Source organism: Lepidochelys kempii, chromosome 10 (assembly GCF_965140285.1).
Source record: "Lepidochelys kempii isolate rLepKem1 chromosome 10, rLepKem1.hap1, whole genome shotgun sequence".
Lineage (NCBI taxonomy): Eukaryota > Metazoa > Chordata > Testudines > Cheloniidae > Lepidochelys > Lepidochelys kempii.
The window spans coordinates 4,988,237-5,012,854 of NC_136389.1; the positions used below are offsets into that span (position 1 = coordinate 4,988,237).

At 47.7% G+C, this 24,618-nt stretch overlaps 1 protein-coding gene across 1 annotated transcript; it reads left to right on the top strand.

Annotated features, from left to right (window-relative positions):
* Positions 1-3,488: 3,488 nt before the first annotated feature.
* LOC140917988 (mesothelin) lies at positions 3,489-17,288 on the top strand. The gene is made up of 16 exons (XM_078854469.1): positions 3,489-3,548; positions 4,862-5,077; positions 5,189-5,359; positions 6,543-6,689; positions 6,846-6,895; positions 7,992-8,112; positions 8,400-8,485; positions 9,148-9,277; positions 12,201-12,312; positions 13,009-13,193; positions 13,556-13,702; positions 13,946-14,079; positions 14,444-14,577; positions 15,284-15,378; positions 15,919-16,105; positions 16,831-17,288. Exons 1-16 carry the CDS (start codon positions 3,489-3,491, stop codon positions 16,923-16,925), a joined length of 2,070 nt encoding a protein of 689 aa, XP_078710595.1. The 3' UTR covers positions 16,926-17,288.
* Positions 17,289-24,618: the final 7,330 nt, after the last annotated feature.

Sequence of the window (24,618 nt, forward strand, 5' to 3'; positions counted from 1 at the left end):
CCTATTTGTACTTATAAATGAAGCTCCTCCGTGCAATGAAATCGACAAATCAGGTGATTTTATAGACGCACACTCAGTGCATGTGTCCTGCAGCCGTCACCGGTACCTTTTCAAAAGGGTGCCAGTGGAGTTAGCAATATGATCTCCATAGATGTTGTCGTGCAAGCCAGTCCCTGCATATGACTTTGAAACTGGACCATTAGGCTTTAGTTCACAACCTTGCATAGAGCATTCTCAGTGGGTGATGAGTAGCATGACTCCAAGTATAGCCTGCCGGTAACCTGCTTCTGAGAAGAATCTAGCCCTTCTGGATTTGGCTGAGTTTGAAACGTCTGCTTTTGCCTCTAGAGTTGCTGCCCTGGATGGCATCTATTCTACCCTCAAAGTGGAAGACCAGAGGAATATTTACAAAGGGCTTAAATATTATCTCACAGGGGGCGGTAAGTGACTTATCTCTACAGCAGAAAGAAGATTGGACTTTAAAACCCTAACGGATATAACGAGATTAGACACAATCTTTCTGATGGCTGGGGCTTCACAGTTTTACAGTGCATGAATATTCTCTTTAATGGATGTGGGATGTGTAACCTAGTAATTGATCAGGTTCAGATTCCTTGCCTATAGGGTTTCATAACACAAGGCTTTCAAATACAATGTACACAATGGTTTACATTCTGGCCAGCCAAACTCACAGCCTTCCGTGCCAAAGTCAGTACCGAATTTGGCCCAGGGCGTTTGAAAAAAACAGTTCTGCTAACTCAGCGAGGAGAAGGGAACCAACTAAAATGTCTACTTGTGTCGCATATTTCATCTAGCAGAAGGCCGTAGCGTGTACACAAACTTTAACCTGCATGCAAAGACCCTGTGGTGAATTCGAAGATGGCAATGAAATAGCTGTGGTCAAACGTTCCAAAGGCCCTTAAAGAGGCAGCTGGATATGCACACACAACCTCCATGTGCAGTTACTTCCTGAATGCACAAATGCAGGGTTTTTTGCACGTACCTTAGAGTTTGAGTGGGGAAAACCTATGGTGGTGAGCTGTCACTTTGGCGTATGAGGAATACAGATACCATGATGAACGTTATTTGAGGCAAACCAAACTTTTCTCTTTTGCAATTTTAAGAAAGCGGGGATGGGGGAGAATGAGGAGCTGAAGTATCTGGTGCACATTTAATTATTTATGTGAAACAGCAGATCATGTGCAGTTTTACTCAGGGCTGTACAAAACCAGCACAAATTAACGATGCTACATGTAAAGAACTATAGATTATTTATGTGCACAAACACTTGGGGAAATTTTCTGTTTATCTCTGCTCTGCATTCAGAGGCTAGTCGTCTCAGCTGATTTCAGATTGCAGTTTGGAGCCTTAGTTACGAGGGGATTATCCATGTTTTGCAGGATCAAAACAGAACTGCTACAATGCAGCTCTTCCAAGCCTGAGTTCCACGGCTTGGTTTGCTAATTATTTGGGTTCCTTTATGGAGCATGCCCTAGAGGGAGACCTACAGCTCTTTGCTGATGAGCCAACTGTAAGTACATGCTCAGACGGGTGGAGGAGAATATGCAATGTGCAAAATATTAGCAGTGAAAACAAGTCCGAGGTGAGATGAGAGCAGCCAGCCTCAGGGTAACCTGCTCATTCCTCTTCCTCTCCTGCCCAAAGCCAGGAAGAGGAGAACATTTTAAACTTCTTTTTATTGGAACCTCTAAAAGGTTTTACTACTTTTGCTATTTACAGTAAAGGGTCAATTTGGGTCTTTTTTTACATCCAAGTTATTTTGCTCATCCCTCATTATAACAGAGGCAAGTTTCTGTACTTGCATTGAAATTGGCTTCCCAGATGGTAATTCCTAGAAGCCAGATTGGAGTCAGCAGCAACAACAGGCTTTACTCCAAGGCCGGACGGCTTTCTAAAAGAGATGTTATGACTCAGACAAAGGCTTGATGCAGACATTATTTGGGGAGGTTCTCTGGCATGTGTTATGCAGGTGATTGGATCAGATGATTGTAACTGTCCCTTCTGGCATTCAAAGCTGTGATTCCATGAACATTATCACCTGCAGAGAAACTGGCGCTCATCACATCACACTCTGATCATGAGAAAAGCAAAACAGATTACAAAAAATTAAGGGCCTGGTTTTCAAAGGTGCTGAGCATTCACTGCTCCCGTGAGGTCAGCTCCTTGACAAGCACAGTGTGGCTAACTGTCAGCACCAGTTGCATGATATTTGGTGTTTTTCTTGAAGTCTCAGCTCCTGGAATCATGTTATTACATGAGAAACTCAGCTTTTGCTTAAAGTATGTGTTTAGACCTCATGGTTTTCTAAATGAGCTTTAAAATGAGACCAAACTGTACCTCAGGGGCTCAGAAAACAGCGGCTAATTTAAACAAACCCCACATTTATTTATTGATTTTAAATATCACCATTTTTAAGCCACTCTACTGATTTTTGAGACCTGACTCATGAATTTTTAACACTTGAGGTGTAGGCCATACAAAAGCAGAGCCCAATATTTGTATCCTTCCCTCCGTTACCACTATTTATGCACAACTCATCATATCCAGAAGCCAAGATATTGCAGGGTCACATGTTTACAGCTGATGACGGTCATGTCAAGTGCATGCTCAGATTTTCCGATTACAATTTTTCACACGAAATCGTTTCTTCTCTTAGTTTAACTCCGACTAGTGACCTGTTGGAATCTCCTCATACAGATTCTCTTCTGATCTTGTCTGACTACCACATAGGGCCATGAGGAATATGATTAAAATGCCCATTCAAACTGTTTCTGCTTTTGCATGTCAACCCTCTCAGCTTCAGAAATTTGCCCGAGATCCAGTCAACTTACAACTGATCAGTAACCTCAGTTTACCCAGGGAGACGGCTGTGTATTACACCTCATTACTTACCTCTGCACCTGGCTTCCAACTAGCAAGGTAAAATACCACCACTTGCTTCTGCAGCTCACTTGTGGCGTACCTTGGTGCCTTGATATAGCTGTATCTTTGCTGTCTGCTGATTTCGAGTGGCTACTTCTAAATGATATTTAAAGCGTAATTCTGATCCTCAGAAGAACACTGTAAAATTGACCTCTTTTGGGGCCGAACAGAGCCCTCAGCGAATCAGGAGAAATCTGCTTTATCGTGCCCTCTGCCGACTGAAAACCAGTAGCACACAGGGTTATTCTGGGAAATCCGCGTTATGCCACAGCACTCTGCAGAGATTGGAAGAGCACAAAAGCCGAGGGGGATTGTGGGAAATCTGCAATGGCATGTAGAATCCCCTGCAGAATCCCACAAGATGCACATTTGCCTTTCATTGGTGGATGGAACAGACCCTCCGTTAACACTTGTAACTTTTGCCCACTTCCAGCCTCCCAGACAGATTGGTTTGCTACCTCAGCCCCTCTGCAGTGAGCGGCCTTGTCAGAAAGGATGCTTTAAGTCTGGCTCGGAGGATCACTAAAAACTGTGTCCCAAGTCCGATGCACAGAGGCAGCAGTGAGGAGAGGCCTGCACCTTCTCTGACAACCGAGGAGTGGCAGGTAAAGCCCTTGGCTGGTGCCCTGGCGCTCACAGCCCTGCTGAGGTGCGAGCCCTTCTCCAGAGCTTGGGAAAGAGCAATGCTCCCAGTGGATACAAACACATTTCCATGCCCCTGCTTTGCGCTTTGCAAGGGGAGAGCTCAACCCTGCACCATGTTAATAATACTTAGCACCCCAGTAACATTTTGCAAACATTCCCCCCCCCCTCGAGACAGGGAAGTCCTATTATCCCCATTCTACCGGTGAAGAAATGGCGGCACAGACACATGAAATGATTTGTCCAATCAGTGACTGAGTGAAATGTCTGAACGCTGCTCAGATCCTGCAGCATTGTCCACAGAATGGGGACCTAGACAGACAGACAGAGAGCAGGGATTAGACCGGGGTAGGCAACCTACAGCATGTGTGCCAAAGGCGGCATGCGAGCTGATTTTCCATGGCACTCACAGTGTCCGGATCCTGGCCACCGGTCCGGGGGGGCTCTGCATTTCCATTTAATTGTAAATGAAGCTTCTTGAACATTTTAAAAACCTTATTTACTTTACATACAACAATAGTTTAGTTATATATTATAGACTTATAGAAAGAGACCTTCTAAAAACGTTCAAATGTCTTACTGGCACGCGAAACCTTAAATGAGAGTGAATATAGGAAGACTCGGCACACCACTTCTGAAAGGTTGCCGACCCCTGGATTAGACCTTTCTGCTTAGTCCCATTTTCATTCCTTTAGACCAGCAGCTCTCAACCTTTCCCGACTACTGCACCCCTTTCAGGAGTCTGATTTGTCCAAGTTTCACCTCACTTAAAAACTACTTGCTTCCAAAATCAGACATAAATATACAGAAATGTCACAGCCCACTATCACTGAACAATTGGTGACTTTCTCCTTTTTACCATATAATTATAAAATAAATCGATTGGAAAATAAATATTGTCCTTACATTTTGGTGCACTGTCTCTAGAGCCATATAAACAAGTCCTTGTGTGAAATTTTAATTTGTACTGACTTCACTAGTGCTTTTTACGTAGCCTGTTGTAAACTGGGCCAATATCTAGAGGAGTTGATGTCCCCCCTGGAAGACCTCTGCGTAGCCCAGGGGTACGCGTACCCCTGGTTGAGAACACCTGCTTTAGAATACACTGCCTCCTTAACGTGGACATGCTACTGGCACCATCACTGAGGTCTTCTCTGTAAAATTCCAGTGATTAGGACTTCCAAAGACAAGGAACCTGAAATGACCCTCCTCCGGGAGCTGGTTCACCATCTTGGATATTCTGAATTGCTCCTCTGTCACTGTGGACTCTTTGCAGGTTGCAACCTTGTTGGTGAACAAATTTGAACGATTCCCTCCCGAAACCCTGAATGCCTTGGGTCAGGCTGCAGTCGGGCTCTCCATGTCGCAGATTGAGAATGGCACCAGCAACAGAGACCTCAAAGCGTCTCTTCCTTCCCTGAGTGAAGTTTATGGCTGGAATGCTGAACAGTCCAGCGCTATCGTTAACAAATTATTCAACTCTGGCTATCAGGTACAAAGAGCACAAGCCATGTGTGTATATTGCATCTGGTCTATCTGTCTTGTAGATCTAATCCGTTGATGTATGGCCAATCATTTGCCCGTCTTTATGATTATGCTGCAGATCTTGGATGCACAAAACCTGGCAGCACTAGGGAGTTTGGTGGCCGGCTTAAGCAGCAGCAGACTTCAAAGTCTGCCTCCAAAAGTGATCTTGGAAGCTGTTAAGATCCCTGGGTTTGCGAAGCAGATAGTGACCATGCCCTCTGCTCTGAAAGCGGCACTTGTGGAAAAGGTGAGGTCACTTTTCCTTTTAAGGTGGTGTCACTTGTAGGAAGAGCCTGAGGAGGATCGTGACTTTTCCTGGTTGAGAACACTCTGTGTTGTGACTACACATAGGCGTGACCCAACATGCATACCTGCAGAGGCAATTTTCTGCCTGGCTTATTTATGCACTTACTAACAGGGCTGTACAGCAGGGGCGTGGCATTGCAATGTGTGTGGGTGGGATGGTCCTGGCTTCCTGCCATGATAACTCATAATAAAGCCTGATATCGCTCTTGGATGGGTCTCATTTTAGGCACAGGCCACAGCTCTGTCAGAAGGGAGTAAAAACGGAACTAACCTGGTTCATGGAGAATTCCACTCCCAGGGAAAGAGCCTGAGATGGATGGAAGGTTTAGGGCTTCTAGCATGTGAACAGCTGTGAGGGCCATTCAGAGACCCTCCCCTGGGCAGAGTGATATTCCGGTTTGCTGAGCTCCTTCTCTATATGCTGATTAATGGAGATAGGTATACATGCCACTCTTGCTGCAATTGCAGGGAATCAGCCCGTCTGCTGACCACGATTTTACACCTCAGGTTCACGTGAGAATTGTTCCAGACAAAGCAGAAAGAGACCACGGCTAATTCCCCATCCCTCTTCAGTGTCACGGGCCGGCAGGAGAGCCTATGACTTCCGACTGGCATTCAAAGCCAGCTGTCAGACTCCCAAAGGACTGGCTTATAGCAACATTCTAGTTTGTGCTATTCTAACTTGCCAAAGCTCTGTGTGAAGAGTTAGGAAATTGACATGTCTTTGGTCACAATATTGCCCATGAACTGTGCCGTTTGGCAGGCTGAGATATTATCTATGTTGACTCCAATTTCTAGCCTGCTGAACAATGTTAAGGCATAAAGGCAGGCATTGCAAGGAACTCTTCTTTGCTCTGTCTGCCTGGGCCTCACAGATAGATACACATCGCCCTAGGCCACTGTTCTTTGGCAGACCTTTCAGATTCACCTGCACCACTGCATTGACTCATAGCAGCTCTCACAGTCAGATAGATATGCCAAGCAGAAAACATTCCTTGGCATTAATTCTCTGGCGAATACCCAGAAGATCAGAGGGAAAACTGCCTGGCTCATCTTCAACCCGTAATTCCCTTCCCGATGATTGCTGTTTTTAACCTCCGCGTGGGGGTTGTTATATTTTTCAGATTGCTTCAGCTGCAGGGAGCCCCATCAACCTGGTTAAATATGTCCCAAACAGTCTGGCGAGCTACATCCCCAAATCACTGCTGGCTTTTGGTAACGAAAAGCCCAGCGTTCAAGAGCTCAACCAGAAACTGTGGAGCCGGGAACAAGTAAGCCATCTCGTCACTGCCGTCAGTTGCAGCTGGGGGCATGTGCAGTAGTTCAGCCCTGCCCCCATGAGCTGTCTAAGAACAAAGCTGAATGTACCGAGAGGGTCGGAACGTGTTGAGTGACACTCTAACATTCTCTTTGGCTTGGTTCTGCAGGCCGCCATGTTTTTCGATGCTGTAATAAAGACAGAGTCCAACTTCAGCAGGTAACATTTCTTTTTCCTCTCTCTGCTTTTCCATGTGTGCCGAGCCATTGTCCTGATTTGCAGGTGCTCCTCAAATTCAGCCATCGTAAGAGAAAGGACAGGCCCGGAAAACCCAACAGAATGGGTTACGCTTACAGGTGGTTTGCAACATTTGTCCATAACTAGGCATGTTTCCTAAAATGAAGTTCCTGGCCCAGGCCCACTGCCTCTCGAAGGCCTTAGCGTACTTTGCTTGTCTCTAGAAAACAGTCCTAATTGAGAAACCCTATTGCAGTTTTATTTCAATGACTAAAATGTTATGGGGCCTGTCTCTCTCTCCAGCTGCTGTGTGTCTGGGGCAAACATAGAATCAGAATCAAGGTCATGCTGATTTTACAATATATGCTTTTTTATAGGGAAAGCAATTCACTTTTTAAGGGCTCCAGCTCTATGGACCCTGGAGAAATAATGAAGAAATTCCTCCAACTTGGGCAGCTTCTGTTGGGAGAAATGCTACTGCTCTTTGATTGCCTCTTTGAGTCCCTTGACCATGTTTATCTGGCTGAGGATGGCCTCCTGGACTGCAATAGATAAAGGGCAGCATGGAGCCTTTGGCTAGAACTGTTCTCCCACCCTGAACTTATTCTTGATGACCCCAAGTATGGGGAATTTTAGGGCTTGAAGAAGAGCTGGGAGGGACATCGTAGAATATCAGGGTTGGAAGGGATCTCAGGAGGTCATCTAGTCCAACCCCCTGCTCAAAGCAGGACCAAATGCCCAATTTTTGCCCCAGATCCCTAAATGGCCCCCTCAAGAATTGAACTCACAACCCTGGATTTAGCAGGCCAATGCTCAAACCACTGAGCTACCCCTCTCCCCAAACGACAAGGAGGCGCTCCTAATAAACCTTATTTCGCTCTAGTCTTTGAACAGTCGGGAGGAACAGGTTAAACCAGTCTAAGAAGGATCCTTGAGGATGTACAGCCTCCTGGCTGGTATGCCTACCCGCACCCCATGTATGCTACTGTATGCATGTTAATTCTAGAAGATCAGTACCAACTCTTCTTTTTTGAAGGACTCCCTCACTGCACCTAACTTGCTTCCTTTGGATTTTCAGACTTTCCCCTTCTGTCCTCCAAGGCTTCATCTGTGCGGCAGCCAATGAGATGGAAACAGAGAGATTTCAGCAGCTTGCCAAAGCCATGAAGCAGAAGAATGTCAAGCTAGGAGAAGACCAGGTCAGTCCCCACGTACACAGAGTGCCACGTTGCTGTTGTCATGAAGATGTTCCAAGGCTGAGCCCATTTACCAAGAACCCTCACGCTTTAGGGAGAATGTGTCCTAGCTCTGAACCACATGTGACTCTGAATCGCAGCCATTACTTTGGCAAGGTCAAAACCTGGCTAACAAGGTTTTGGAAGAACCTAAACCTCTTCAGACTTAGCACCACTCTCTCTGTTTTTCCCCCCCAGAAGAGATATTTGTTGTTTTCTCTTCTTTCATCTGAACTCTGGTTTATTTTCAGCTGAGTTGTTTGGCTAAGAGGGTGACGCTCAACGGCATTCCCAAGGATTTAGACAACTATCCGAAAGACATGCTGCTGTTTTTAAGGTAACTTCACAAAGGCTTTCATCTTGCTGCCTTATTCCAGCTGGGTAAAGAAGGAACAGAGTCACTGAATACCATAAAATACCTAGCGATGCATCAGTCTATGCACACATCCCCATCATATCTGGGCAGCATCAGTCAAGTAGAATGAAATGCAATAAGAAAACAAACTGCAGAAAAGATGAAAACTGAATTAGATTTTTAACTTCTTTTAGTGGTAATAATCTAGGGGGTGTTAATAATAAAGGTACAGATTGCTTAGCAAAATGTATTTTTGTCTTGATAGTCTCCCTTTTAGAACACAATGGATTTTTATTCCTTCCTGGCTTTGTGAATATTTTCCCTTGCAACATCTAGTGAACCAGAAAAGTCAGACTGTACGGCCGAATTTCTCTACGCTGCCGATATCCTGCTGGGCTTCTGTATCCAGAGCATCAGACGTGAACAGCGCTAGCTTGGGTTTCAAAGCAGATTTCCCAGGGAGAAAAGTAATTGAAAAGAGAGACACATTCGGGTCTCTGGGAAGAACAATTGCAAATGTTTGGGATGTGAAATAAACTGTAGAATATGGATGATGGGACAGGGGGTGTGTTTCAGCTTACGTGGATTTGAACTTAACAAATGTATTGTTTAATAAGGTGCTCATGGAGTGTTTGCCTTTCCAGCCCTTCAGATTATGCAGGGACAGGAAGCTGTCAACAGTACTTCAGTAACATTGGGGAATCAAACATTGACCTGCTGCAGAGAGATTCCCCGCAGCGGAAACAGCTGCTATTGGAAGCTTTAGCTTGTTTGGTATGCATTCAGTAACATGGATGAACAATCCAGGGTCCCCGGAACTGAATGCTGGGCTGAGAACAATGATTGTGTATCTGCAAACAGGAAAAGGGGCTGAGTTTTAATTCTTAACATTTGACGGAATGAATGTTGCAAATCAACAAAACCTGAACGCTATATTGTAGGCTGCGTGGCCTTTCCCCCAGATCATAGTCTCCAAGGCTGTCAGCTCACACAAATTTCTCCAGCCACCAGGGTTGTGTGGCCGCAGAGGACAATATACATTTCTCCTGTACGGAACCCAAGAGCCGTATGGGATTCAGAATATAACTGCAATGAGACTAGTGTGAAAGTGTCACCACTGACCTGGGTGGGACGGACTCAGAACTGTTCACCTGTGTGGCATAAGCCCTATACAGCTCAGAGCTAACAGACAGTGTCCTTTAGCTCTGTGGTTTTGGAGCAGAGGGATCTGAACTCTATACCCATGAGGGATGAGGTTCTGAGTGGTCACAGACTGTAGTAAAGAGACACCTGTGGAATTCTTCTGTAAGTGGCCATGAATTTGGGATAATGCTATGGAAAGGAAGTGCTCTGGCCCATGTCTTTTAACATATGAATCTCAGATGCTTTGAGAATGTAGAAACAAGTGTCACCTGAAAAAAAAGAGCTGTAGGAACCATTCTGGATCAGCCCATTTGTCCATCTAGTCCAGTGTCCTATCCTGCCATTGGTCCTGGTAGTCCAGTACCAGAGGAAGGGGTGAGGGATTAGGTCACCGGCAGGACAGGAGAACAAGGAAAGTATCAGGAAAGGTGCTTCCGCGAGAAGGCAGGCTTGTTACACCAACAAAACTGCCCCACCCCCAGATGCACCTAGCCCAGTGTGCAGTGCTGAACAGGGGAGGCGAAATTCCTTTCTGACCTCTGCAGAACTGAGTCTGTGCCTGGAGGCATGAGGGTTGATTTCCCATATTAGATCCTTAGCCTGCACAGCAAGAACCTCTGCAGAAAGGATAGAGAGGCCCAAGCCACATCTATCCATGAACTCTGGGGAAGCACAGACCCAAATACACACATCACAAGCCTGGCCTCTATCAAAGGCCTGTGGATGAAATTCAAGCCACAATCCAGATCCAAACTCTGTGTCTAGGACTCCCCGCTAGGGAATACGAATGGTCAGGAGCACTGTGAATTCTCCAGAGTTAGTATTCTTCCCTTTTTACTGATCACATCTATTTTATGAACCTAGAAAATTCCTGGCACCCTGGTGAGCGAAGAAAACGCAGAGATTCTGGGCCACTTGGTTTGTGACCTTGGTGAAGAATACATCAGAAGTTCCAATGGGAGTTTGCTGCCACAGTTAAATCAATGTGAATCCTTCGTGCCCAGTCAAGAAGAGGCTATTAGAAATGTCCTCAGCAGCGGAAGCACTCAGTTTGGGTAGGATTGCCATTGGATTTGCTTCCTTTGGGGTTTACAGAGCCGATCAGTTCAGATGAAGCTTCTGGGAACAAGCTTTCCCACCTGTTTCTAGTTGGATCAGAAATATAGTTAGAACTGCCATTTCTCTTAACAGTCTCAGCCCTTCTGAACCTGCCCAACACCTGGAAAGGCAGATGCAAGACAAACTTGGGGTGGGGAGAAATAAGTTAACCAAACTTTTCTGAACCTCAGAGGTTTTGACTCAGATTCAGGTGGCAGTATAGATCTAGGCTGGATGGTCTAATAGTTAAGCATTATTAGCCTGTGAGCTATGGAGACCTGCAGTTCTAGTCCTGGCTGTGACACGGACTGCTGAATAGGAAGTCATTGAATCTCTCTGTGCCTTCCCCCATCTAATGTGAAGGTAGCAGTAATTTCTCTGCCTGCAGAAAGTGCTTTGTGATCCTTGCATGAAATGAGCAACTATAAAAATTCAGAGTTCTTTGCTATTCATTCTTTGTATTAATTTAATTATTAAAACTGGCTCACCGATCCCAGAGTTCATATCCCCAGTGATGACGATTCCTGTTGGAGAAAAGTGGTGAGAGGATTATATGATGCAAACATTTCCATATTTTTTTTTCAATCAAAATGTTACAAGGCCATAAGCCCTGCAGCTCCTAGTACGAAAAGGATCCCAAAGTAGCTCTCCCTCTTCTGGAAGCTGATCAAGCACGATTTCCTGTTTTCAGGCCCCCTTCAAACTGGTCAGCTTCCATCCTGAATGAGCTCAGTGGACTGTTCCATCTATTTGATCGTAATATCTTGCAAAAGATTCCTCAGGTATGTTACCAACAGGCATCTGCCTGCTTCCTGAAGTGTCCAAGGTGTGTGTACAAAGCCTGACTTTGCTTCCAGTGAAATGGATAGCAAAACTCCCATTGCTGTTACCAGTGCAAAACCAAGCCCCTGTTGCAAACAGCTTTATTTAGTGTGGCTAAATTACTGGCCAGGCTTGGCTTTATAGCACCAGTTTGTGTATGTCGCGAGTGATGTTATTGTGGCAACGGGTACCAGCTTTCCAGTGAAACTGGCAGGAATAGAGATCTAGATGATTATCACACTGTAGACTGAACACGCTAAAGTAATGCTGTAGGTGGTGACTGGGAAAGTTTATGCAACGTTATTTAAATAGAACAGGGAGTACAGGGGGTAGCTACACTTTGGTGTGGGGGGGGGGGTGTGTGCGCACCACTGCCCTCTAGTGGACAGAACGCACCAGACCTGCTTGAGCCTTTGAAAGTCTCCCACCCCTTCATGCCTGCATCAGTGAAGCGATTTCTTTGGCTCGCCAAGGAATGGTCACTAACACCTGGAGCAGGTGGTGGTGAGTTCAAGTCTCCATAGTTCTTGTAAACATTCAGCTGAGTGACAAGGTTCCTGGCTGTGTAAGTGGTCACAGAGAAACACACAGGAGCTGCAAACCTCATACCCCTGCTGATTTATTTTCTTTGCAGAACGTTTTAACCCCTTGGCTGAAAAGTTTTATGCATGATTCACCTTTGCCGAGGGAGCAGCTGGCCTCCATTGTTAAAAACCTCCTGCCTTCCAGGTGGAAACGCGCTGCTGGTACGTGGGATGCTACCTCGGCACATCGATTTCAGCCTGACGCTCCTCTGTTTTTAGTTACCCTTGGCCCTAGTGACAGGACTCAGGCTGGTTCTTGTGGGGCCTCCCGTGAACATCTAACCAGAGCTCCGCCTTGCATCTGCCACAACCCTGGGAAACCCCAAACCCACCTGATGACCCAGTTCCATGGAAGGGCCTAGGTGGCTGGGGGGTGTCTCCTGGCTATTAATAATATCCTGAGTTAGATCTTGGCATGTGGAAACTGAGGAAGGCAAAGGGCTCACTCAGTTGTGCCTGGCTTCGGGTAGGTGAACCAGGAGATTGAGGGGGCCCAAGGAGGCCTTCTCACCCACAGTGTTTGTACCCCATGGCAGAGCTGGGCATATGCCCACCACTTGGAGGGGCTATGTGTGTCAGGTGCGATGGCTGATGCTAGACTCCTCAGAAGGAACGGAGAGGGGAAGAGCCTTCATCCATCCCCTCCCTTCACTCTATTAAAGGGCAGTCTCCGTCTACATTTCTGGAGGGTTTGTGCAACTGCTGCAGCGCCCCCTAAAGGCACCATTTAGCTCTAATTGTCTTCTCCCGTCTTGGGTTTTCGGGTAACTGATAATGCAGGATTATGAGGCTGTAATTATTCAACGCTTAAAGCAAAAGCCCTGTCACGCTGGAGATGTCTGATACTTGCTTCCACAGAGTGCCCGGCGGATAAGACGATAACAGAGGAGGTGGTAATGGATGAGCTCATGCCTATTTACTATACCCCTGAGGAATTACAGGCCTGTTTGCAGGGTGTCACCCTGGTGGCGCATCTGGCCCAAATGGCGCAGTACCCCTTCACTGATCAGCAAATGGCTGTGCTGAAGAAGAAGCTGGATGAGGTAATGCACAGCGGAAGAACATCAAAGCATCTACTTGTGCATCTGTTTATAAGCTCTAGCTGTCAGGAAAGAGATCCAGAGAGCGTGTCCAGCTCTCTCCTTCCCAAGACGGCTGGAGGAGACGGAGTGAGCTTGTGTCTGAGCATGACCAGACTGCGAGTGTGGGTGAAAGAGTGATGCAGAGAGCGGGTGTGTGCGTGGGTGGGGTACTGGGGAAAGGAACTGGAGCATGTGCAGGGAAAGAGAACAGATCTATTCATTTGTGTACCTGTTAGTCCTGCTTCTCCATTGCCCTACAGCTCTCTGACACCCTCAGAAAAATATAGTGAGTTACCATGATTATAATATCCGTTTGTCCACAGATGTATCCCAACGGATACCCTGAGAAGATAATTCCCAACCTAGGGGCCATCTCTTCCTTTGTCACCATCGACGACATTAAAAAATGGAATATAACCTCAGCAAATACGCTTGCCTTCCTGCTAAGCAATGAGCCTCCTGATGAGCAGGTAATAAGCTACCAGCTCAACGCTTACTTGTTTGTTTGGGTTTGCTCCATGGTTTGGGAGAGCCTTATTTTTGTGGGAGCTGCTTATTTTATTCAAAGTTGGGTGGCCCATCCTGGATCACTGGACCAACCTTTTGTATTTTATTTTTGGTTTTGTGCGTAGTGGACATTTGCTTCGCTCTGGGGGGCAGGGGAGGGAGGAATACTTCCAGGTGATTCAACTTCTTTTTAAAAACATTTGTAGGCTGCTGTAATTATCACAAAATACACTGACTTGGGAAACCCACTGAGCGTCACTGCTCTGAATGCAATTGGTAGAAGATATATGTGCCTTCTGTCAGAGCCCCAGTTGAAAATGATAGAGCCCAGCAACCTCATGTGAGTAAAGGATTCGACCTTCTTTGTTTCTATTTTCCCATTCCTTTTCTCTTCATCAAACACAAACTAATCCAGGAAGCAGCGTGAACTATAATGGTGGTTAGTACCGAGTTGTCAGGAACTGTACTCCCGACTCTGCCACTTGGGAGATGTGTGACCCTTGGGCATGTCACTTGACTTAACTTCTCTCTGACTATTGGCTTATTTTCTTCTTTACAACCCTTGACTTTTCTCAGTGGGTACTGGGGCATAGGGTTCTCATGTATAGCAAAAAGAAACTCTAATAATTGTCCATGATGGTGCAAGATTTCCAAAGGGAGAAGTGATGCAAGCTTTTATCTGCCCAAATCTTCCCTTTCCTCAGAATGGCCAAGTCACTGGACCCTTCCGCCTGCCCTCAGTCTACAAAAGACATCCTGTACCCCAAAGCTAAACAAGCTTTCTCCGACCAACGCAACCAGTTCCCGGCTTATTACAACCTCATCAAGCCATATCTAAGTACGCAGAAGGACTCCCTGACCAACATAAAGCAGTCCTGACAGTCAAGATGGGCTGAGCCTTCCGGTTGAGTCCAGATCAGAACTTCCGCAGAGTTTGAGAGTGTTTGGATCTGGGACGTGAAGGTTCGGGAGGGCTGGATCGGAGGTGTTGGTTTCAGGCCCTTTTATATTTTACAGCTGTGCAAAACTTTCACAAGAGATTGAGGGGGTGCAAACCTGCCTGATGTGAAATCCCCCCCAAATTTGTACATCAAACACTGATGGACCCAAACAGACACCTCTGCTGGGCTCCACATGGATGGGAGAGACTCACTGTAGAGACTGATGTGACTGTATTCAGTCTGATGGGACAACTTGAAGCAGGACTAGAATTCAAGGAGTTAGTCTCCGTCTCTATGGGAGAGTTCTGCCGGGGGCCCCAGGCTCATGGAGGCTGCATATACCATGAAGGTGTAAATAACAAGTCTTGGCCACATAATCAGCACGACCTGGCAAATAAGGTCTATGCAGACTAGAAACAGTCTGCCCTTCATGGCCTCACAGTTATTTGCACACTTCACAATCACTGAACATCTGGGGCCAAAGTCATCCCTGGAATGACTCCATTGATTTCCAAGGGATTGCCAGGGGATCCCTGTGGGTTTGTCTCAGAACATTAGCCATGCTTTCTGGGTTTGCTTTATTTTGTTTCTTTCCCACACCAGCCGGTGCTCCTGGAGAGGACCTAAGAGCTCTCAGCAAAGAGAACGTGAACATGGATATCAGAACCTTCATGAGCTTGAAAAAAGACTCTGTGCTGGTGAGTCTGACCGTACGGTGAAAAGTTGCTCCCTGACTCATGTCTGCGAGGCACTGGCTGGCTGATTCTGATCCCACTTACACTGGTGTCAGTCAGAAGTGGAGTGGAGTGGAGTGACACTCAGTGGAGTGACACCAGTGTAAAACCATTGTGAGATTGGAGTCGGGCCTGGGTGAGTCACTCCATCAGTGGAGTGACACCAGTGGAAGTGAGATCTGAGTTGAGCCCGGGGGATGCTGCCTCCAAAGGAAGGCAGATTTGGTTTGGAGCTTCATTTTGGATGTTTATCCAGATTTCGGGACTCTCCCAAGATCAGACTCTCTAGGAGTAGCAGCAGCGGTCGAGACCAGGGCCCCATTGTGCTCAGCACTCTACAAACACTTATTTAGAAGAGAATGCCTGCCCCCCAAAGCTTACTTCCGAGCCTCCTAGCTTTGGTCTGGGCCAGAAATATTATTGGTAATATTACATTTTATTTACAATACAGAAGCCCCTTTTGAAAATCTTGCCCTCAACTGTTCTATTTTGCTTTTCCCCTAGAATCTAACAGCTGACGATATCAAGGGCTTGCTGGGACTAAATCTTGAAGATCTGAAAAAAGAACAATACAATTCACCTTCAAAGGACTGGATCCGACTGCAGAGACAGTCCGAGCTGGATAAACTGGGCATTGGGCTCACTGGGGGAATACCAGATGGATATATCAGTATTCCACCCAAGTTTGAAAGTATGAAATACACGGCTTTTGGGTTCCATTAACTGTGCTTAGACGCCTCTTTTTCTGATAAAGCAGGGAAAGTCGTGACAGTTTCTGGTCAAGAAGTTTCACAGTTGTGTGACACCAACAGACTCCAGTCGTTGGCAGGCAGGATCAAACCTGGGATCTCTGGAGCTAAATGCATGACCCTCTGCTGCATGAGCTAACAGCCATATGGCCCTTAGCTAAGGCTGTAGAGTAGATGCATTTGTCTCTCTCTAAGTGGTCTCGGTGCCGGCAGAAGGGACAGAGCACCACGGCCCAGGAGGTGTGGGGGTTACAGTTGCATGTCAGTAAAGCGTTCTGTAAGTGCATGTCAGTAAAGCGTTCTGTGCCATAATTTACCAGGATTTTGAATCTAAGCAGTAAAGCCCAGTATTAAGATAAATAAACCAACAGCTTTATTGAAAACATCCATTCTGTCTGGAGAACTCAATAGAACCAACTAGACACTTCAAACATGTCCCATTCCAGCATGTGTTGGATGTTCGATGAAACCTGGGATGGATAATTTGGGAGGGATATTTCAGTTGTTCCAAAGTCCTAGTCAGGGGGTTGCAGATCTTCCATGGATGTTACTAGAGAGGACAGGAAATGATGGCTGCTGAGCTTTCAGTTCCTCGGCAGTTATATTTCTTCTGTAGAATATATATAATATATTCTCTATAATGTAACTCTTCTTCTCCTTTTTCTAGAGCCAACATCAGCCTCTCTGAGGACCAATGTCAGCACTTTCCACCTCCTGCCTGCGTTGCTCCTAAGTTTTCTTCTGACTTCATTCCTGTCATGAAGATCTTCACCCCAGGAAACAGGAAGGTGGAACTAAATCTTGATTTCTCTACGGCGTGTCACAGGAAGACACAGAAATATACAACTGAGGGGAAACCCTATATCAGCAGGCAGCATGTGCAGAAGCAGTAGCCATCTTAGCTGCTTTCCTTTTTTTATTCATTCAGTTCAAAAACAAGATTGTGAGCTCTTCCAGGCAGGGACCCTCTGCTTGTTCTGCATTTGTACAGCACCTAGTGCCACGGGATTCTAGCCCATGACTGGGGCTCATAGGCCCTACCACACAATGCAAATAATAAATAATCCTAATCTTACCACATAACCTGTATGGTATTAGCCCAGTAGGCAAAGGGGTTAGAAGATGAGCTGGTATCGGGATATCGGGCATGCCCAATAACTTATCAAAAGCTTGCTGTTTGTCCACTGCAAGGATCTGTGGACTGGGCATGGAAGTCGCTGGGTGGTTTTTAAAAAAAACAAAAAACAAACTGGGCTGAAAATTGCAGAAGCGAGACGGCAGGATTAATAGCGCCATGCTCCGTTCTGCGATGCACAGAACAGGGTTTAATTGTTTTGTGAGTATTGGCCAAAATAAACATTCAGGAATCCCGAACGTGTCTGTTACTCTTCCCTTGCCTTGCTGGCAAAAGCTGAAGTTTTTCAGCCCTGGTCCCTTCTGGCTGGGGAAAGTTTAATCCTCCTCTTAACACTCAGCTATTTTGCACCTCAGTGAGCACTGAAAAGGTGGTACTGTCCCTACCGGCCTCAATGAGTCACCTAAGCATGTTGGGCCAGCTTTCCCACAAGGGGAAGAATGCAGTCAGGAATCTCTGCTGGACACCAGCCTGAGACTTGCATTGCATTGATTGGCTCAATGAGTGATTGCGACAAACCCTGGGGCTGGAATAGGAGGAGAGGGCAAATATAAGATCAGGTTGTTGTGTGCACACCCTGATGGTCCTTGTAAATATAGACTGTGGCTATAACCAGGCCCCACTGCACGCTGCATGTTCTATAACCAGAGAGAGACGTGACAGACATTAGCCATGTTTTCCTCTTCTTTATGGGCAGCAGGTGTGGAATAGAGTGCCTGGGAGACATTGAGATCTGGTGTCACTGACTAGTTTCCCTTGACTTGGTTGGGGGCACAGAGATGGCAAGAAAGTCAGACAGCCCCTTGCCTCCTACTCTGCTGCTGATGCTCTCAGAGGGCCAGGATGGGTTGTCTGTGGCCAGCCAGGGTGCTGTCAAGAGGGTGCCACTCACTTCCTGTGCCCCCAGCCAGGGTCCCCTTGCCCTAGTGGAGAAGAGTAGTGGTAGAGTGGACAGAAGTTCAGTTGCCCTTACTTCTCCTGTGGCTGATGTCACTTGCAGGGGAGCTGAGGACAGTCCAGATGTTCAGGAAGCAATAAAGAATCTTCCTCACCAGGGGCAGCCTCTGGCACTGGGCCACAGGGTTAAAAGCAGAGCTGGCTGGGAAATTTTCAGGGCATCTGTTTTTCATCAGAAGACATTGATTTTTGTCGAAACCGAAACTTCATGGCATGTACCAGGTTCAACAAAACTTTCAGTGGGAAGGTTTCTCAGGTCCAAGATGGAATTTTTGGTTAAAACCAGAGAGAGGGAGAAGAAAGTAAAGGCATTCCAGAGGAATATATCAATATCTTTCATCCAAGCAGATAGCTATGCAGTCTAGACCTTTTGCGCCCCATTAATTTTGTTTAGATGCCTCGTTTTTCTGATAACATAGGAGCAAATGCTCATGGGTCAACGAGGATTTCCAGCTTGGAAGTGTCACAGTTGACACATTTGCAGAGTTTAGGTGAGTATGAGCGACACAGAGCTGTGCCACAGGTCACCACAACTTTGAATACACGGGATCTCTGCAGTAAGGTAAATAATTTTGCAGCTTTATTGACATTGTCAATCCTAGCTGGAGATCTCTATAGAACTGACTAACCACTCCAAAATGGCTTGTTCCAGTGTGAACTGGACGTTGTGCAAAACCTGGAATGGAGTGGTGGGGTTAGACAGCTATCACACTAACACCCATGTGTTTTGCTTGTGACCACGTCACGTGCACATTTAATGAAAGCCCTACAAGTCACTGCTCACTTCTGGCTAGACTGTGCAACCTTTCCTCACATGGATGAGCACTCACTCAGTCTACTCGCCCCATTGACTTGCCCTCAGCAAGAAGATGTATAAGAATCTCTTCAATCCATGAGGTAAGGAGCCATGAAGGTAGAGGACCTGGAGGGCAGAGACAAACTCTGAGGTTCCCTTCCCCGTTTTTTCCCTCTGTTCACTTCATTGGGGAGAATTTATAGGAGAGTTATTGGAATATAAAACTGAGAATTCAAGCCTGGTTGGAGGAGATAGATAGAAATAGAGATTGCAGTTCTAAACAGGTAGAGGAACTCAAAACAATCTATGAAAGGAACTGGTATATTTTATTAAAACTAAGCGGAAAGACAGCTTAAACTGAAAGCATTGTACACATTAAGGGACATCTATGGTTAGGAAAAAGTAAAATAGTTTGCCTGATGTTGCCTATACAGCAGTAAAATGGTAATCCATACACACTCTTTTTAATAAACGTTCCCACCCAAGTGGCTGTGGCATGGCTTGAACAAATCCTGATCAAAGATCTCTCATAAGTCCAAAATAAAGCAAATTAAATACACCTATGGGATTTCTGGCAGAGCCGTCAGATGAATATATGACACTATTGTGTTTATAGCGCAAGAATAATAGACCCAATTCTGCTCCTCTTACAGTGGGCAGTGACTTACTCCATGAGTTTCAATTGTGATTCCAATGGGACTACTTATGGGCTCAGGTACTACGCCATATAAGTAAGGGTGGCAGAATGGAGCCCCTTGTCAGAGCAATATGCAGCCCAACCCAACCACAATACAATTGATCATCGTATTATGACTAGTATTTATCTAGTAGACATGTGTTTCTTCCAGCCTCATGCGTGCCTCGCAGCCTGAAACCCTAAAGATTTTGGAACGGAAGCTGGCCCCTGGATAGGTTCCTATTAGCTATATGGTGACACTGCTCCCCAGCAGAGAAAAGACCGCAGCATGGTGGAGAGGTCCAGGTTGTTGTATTGGGAGACGAGAACTCACAGTCATCTCACTTTATTTTGATTTGTATTTTTTGGCAGGAAAAATGGTGATTCCCTGCCCCCCCTCCCCAAATAACACTGCTGGTGTAAATTGCTGCAGCTCCCTTGACTTCAATGGCACTGTGGCAATTTACACCAGCCAGGGACTTGGCCCTATTAGTTTTATTTGTAACCAGGCGTAGTAAATGTGTCGTGCACAGAAAAGTGGGTCAAATTCATTGCTAGCTTCACTCTGTTGATACCAGTGGAGTTACAACAGCAATGCATCTGCCCTACCACAGCCCCCTGTTGAATCAGTATTTCAGTCTGTGTCCTTTACCCCTGCAACCTTCCCCACAACTGGACTTTCCTCCAGGTAACCCTATGGGCTGGCTTCACCCTTGCTGACCAAGGAGATGCAGAGTAGGCATTGGGTGCTGCTCCTGAGAAGGGCTTGGCCTTGGGAGTTCAGCTGGAGAAGACTTTGCATACCCATGGATGGGGCAAAGTGAGCAGATCTGAAGGGTCCTTTGGGGATTTTCTGCTGCTGCTCCGGGTCCTGGTGTGAGGCTCTTGTACTGCTCTTCTCTCCAAACGGCTGAGCGACAACACCCACAATGTGCTGTTTGGCATAGTGCTAATGTGCTTTCCCTTTTCTCAGGGATGATTGCATTGCCCCAGGGAAACAGAGTGATGTACTGTGCGTGTTTGCTTTTCATGGCATCACGGCTTCCCTTGGGGGGATATGAAACGTCTGCAGCTGCCAGCTCAGCTAGTTTGGGTCAGGGGAGGAATTAAAGGAAGGAGGAACACGGTGAAGGCAGAGCCTGTGTCGGTGGTGTTAGAGAAACCTGCTCAACATGGAGATTCCAATGGTAGCGGACAAGGCATCCAGCAAACGGAAAGCTGGTTTGGATCCTGATGCTGGATGATGGAAAGAATAAAAATCAGAATTACTTGGCTTGTCCATGTGATCAGCATGGTCAGACCCGAACACCCAAAGGGGTGATGGCATATCGTGTTTGCATTCAGGCACTCCTGGCGGGATTGTATGTATACAGAGAGGTGTTGCCTTTTGGCCTACATCACCTGTTACCCCTAGAGGCCCCCTAACGTCACACAGCTGTGCCACAGCGCCCCACAGCTAGTTACAGGTGGGGAGCGTGGTAGAATAGAACTTACTATACATGAAAGGACCGACTTTCCTCTCGCACTAGGGCAGGGCAGCTGGGCCAGCGGTATTGGTGGAGGTGATGGCATTGCCGATGTATAGCAGGAGTAAACCCCTGAACTAAGTGGAGCCACACCAGTCTGTACTGACGAGAGTAGCCGGCACTTTGTACTATATGACAGTTGAGCATTTTCGAACAAAAGCCATTTAAGAATTTGTCTCTGTAACCCCCCGCATGCCCTCCAGCCCAGGCCTGACGAGGCTGTCTCCAGTTCAGCTCCCCTGGCTTCATTTCCCAAGCCCGTATATTATATACCCTCTACAGACTGAGGAACAATACCGTCTGGTTCAGTGGGCCTATGTGCAATGAGTTTGGGGTATCAGCCATGCAGGTATATTTGAGCAAACAATATTATAATATGTCACTCATTGTAGGCAGCAAAAAGGCCAAGGGCTGACGGTCTGTGGACATTGACCTCTCCTCTGTCTCAGAGAGAGAGTTTCTTCAGCTCAGGGATGGGACCTTGGCTGGGTCAGTATGAGGATGCTGCCCTACAGAAGCTTCAGCCTTTGTTATAGTTGGCATGTATAAGGGCTGCTAAAATCTCTCTTCAGGAGCACTGCAAAGCCCTACGCGCATTACTACTTCCTCACATGCCCTGGTGGGTCTGGAGGCATGGCGCTGAGATGCTCTAGGATTCTTTCCCAGTCAATTGCAGAAGGCTTTGTCTGTCCTTGCAGGGGATTGTGGGACTGCACTGGAGGACTACCAAAATTCGAATAATTATTCTGGAGTCTCGCTGCGAAGTGGGTGGATTCCAGCCCATGTGAACTGGCAGCCTCGGCTCAAATCCTAAGCTCAAAGCACCTCCAAACCCTGGTGTGAGGTTTTTCAGTGTGGATGGCAGGGGAGTTTGCACTTGCTAAGAGCCCATGTGAACTGTGCAGTGAAGACATACCCGGAGTGTGCGTAAATGTGTGCTAAGATGTGCCTGACAGGACTGCAATGCACGCAGTATCTGGGGGGGGGGCATGTTTCATACTGTGAAATTATAGCACTCCCCGGTGGGGTGTCATTGCTTCATTTGCTAGTAGCTGTAACGGGTGCCCTTATGAATAACAGAACGCATATTCTGGTGCTGGTCATTAAGAGACTCAAATGACTGTGTTAGTCAAGGGGTATTTTTCCACTGGGATTGTTTCCTGAGACTTTCCTTCTTCCTAACTTTCATGATTGTACGGATACATACCGGTGACCGGTTCAAGAACGATGTATCCTGGTGGTAGTGGCTTTGGTGGCCATGTCGTGTTGGTAGCTGGTTTTTTAGTGGCTGTCTTGGGGGTGATCATGGTTGTGGAAGACATGGTGGTGGCCGGTGCAGGGGGAACAGCAGTCTTGCCAGGGCTTGTGGGAGATGGGGAGGTGGAGTTTGGGGTGGGCTGGGGGGGAGTGACAGGCTTCTTGGGGGAGGTGATGAAGGTGGTGTTGTGGGTGGGACTAGGTGGGGAGGTAGCAGGTAGGGAGGTGGTATTGTGGGTGATGCTAGTTGGGGTGATAATAGCAGTTGGGGAGATGATAGTGTGGATAGTAGCAGGTAGGATGGTGATATTGTGGGTGGTGGCAGGCGGGGAAGTGGGGAAGTGGCTAGTAGTGGTATTGTGGATGGTAGCAAGTGGGGTGACAAGAGCAGGTAGGGAGGTGGTGTCATGGGGGGTGGTGACATTGTAGGTGGTGGCAGGTAGGGAGGTGGTGTTGTGGGGGATGGTGACATTGTAGGTGGTGGCAGGTGGGGAGGCGGTGTCGTGGGGGATGGTGACATTGTAGGTGGTGGCAGGTGGGGAGGCGGTGTCGTGGGGGATGGTGACGTAGGTGGTGGCAGGTGGGGAGGTGGTGTCGTGGGGGATGGTGACATTGTAGGTGGTGGCAGGTAGGGAGGTGGTGTCGTGGGGGGTGGTGACATTGTAGGTGGTGGCAGGTAGGGAGGTGGTGTCGTGGGGGGTGGTGACATTGTAGGTGGTGGCAGGTAGGGAGGTGGTGTCGTGGGGGATGGTGACATTGTAGGTGGTGGCAGGTAGGGAGGTGGTGTCGTGGGGGGTGGTGACATTGTAGGTGGTGGCAGGTAGGGAGGTGGTGTCGTGGGGGATGGTGACATTGTAGGTGGTGGCAGGTAGGGAGGTGGTGTCGTGGGGGGTGGTGACATTGTAGGTGGTGGCAGGTAGGGAGGTGGTGTCGTGGGGGGTGGTGACATTGTGGATGGTAGCAAGTGGGGTGATGATAGCAGGTGGGGAGGTGATGTCGTGGGGGATGGTGACATTGTAGGTGGTGGCAGGTAGGGAGGTGGTGTTGTGGGGGATGGTGACATTGTAGGTGGTGGCAGGTAGGGAGGTGGTGTCGTGGGGGGTGGTGACATTGTAGGTGGTGGCAGGTAGGGAGGTGGTGTTGTGGGGGGTGGTGACATTGTAGGTGGTGGCAGGTAGGGAGGTGGTGTCGTGGGGGATGGTGACATTGTAGGTGGTGGCAGGTAGGGAGGTGGTGTCGTGGGGGGTGGTGACATTGTAGGTGGTGGCAGGTAGGGAGGTGGTGTCGTGGGGGATGGTGACATTGTAGGTGGTGGCAGGTAGGGAGGTGGTGTCGTGGGGGGTGGTGACATTGTAGGTGGTGGCAGGTAGGGAGGTGGTGTCGTGGGGGATGGTGACATTGTAGGTGGTGGCAGGTAGGGAGGTGGTGTCGTGGGGGGTGGTGACATTGTGGATGGTAGCAAGTGGGGTGATGATAGCAGGTGGGGAGGTGATGTCGTGGGGGATGGTGACATTGTAGGTGGTGGCAGGTAGGGAGGTGGTGTTGTGGGGGATGGTGACATTGTAGGTGGTGGCAGGTGGGGAGGTGGTGTTGTGGGGGGTGGTGACATTGTAGGTGGTGGCAGGTAGGGAGGTGGTGTCGTGGGGGGTGGTGACATTGTAGGTGGTGGCAGGTAGGGAGGTGGTGTTGTGGGGGGTGGTGACATTGTAGGTGGTGGCAGGTGGGGTGGTGGTGTCGTGGGGGATGGTGACATTGTAGGTGGTGGCAGGTAGGGAGGTGGTGTCGTGGGGGGTGGTGACATTGTAGGTGGTGGCAGGTAGGGAGGTGGTGTTGTGGGGGGTGGTGACATTGTAGGTGGTGGCAGGTAGGGAGGTGGTGTCGTGGGGGATGGTGACATTGTAGGTGGTGGCAGGTAGGGAGGTGGTGTCGTGGGGGGTGGTGACATTGTAGGTGGTGGCAGGTAGGGAGGTGGTGTCGTGGGGGATGGTGACATTGTAGGTGGTGGCAGGTGGGGAGGTGGTGTCGTGGGGGATGGTGACGTAGGTGGTGGCAGGTGGGGAGGTGGTGTTGTGGGGGGTGGTGACATTGTAGGTGGTGGCAGGTAGGGA

Bases quoted from the DNA above. Each gene is read 5' to 3' on its own strand.
- LOC140917988 (XM_078854469.1), top strand. From the start codon at position 3,489: ATGCACAGAGGCAGCAGTGAGGAGAGGCCTGCACCTTCTCTGACAACC. The intron at 5,078-5,188 runs GTACAAAGAGCA...ATTATGCTGCAG, and splicing joins TATTCAACTCTGGCTATCAG to ATCTTGGATGCACAAAACCT. The intron at 8,113-8,399 runs GTCAGTCCCCAC...GTTTATTTTCAG, and splicing joins TCAAGCTAGGAGAAGACCAG to CTGAGTTGTTTGGCTAAGAG.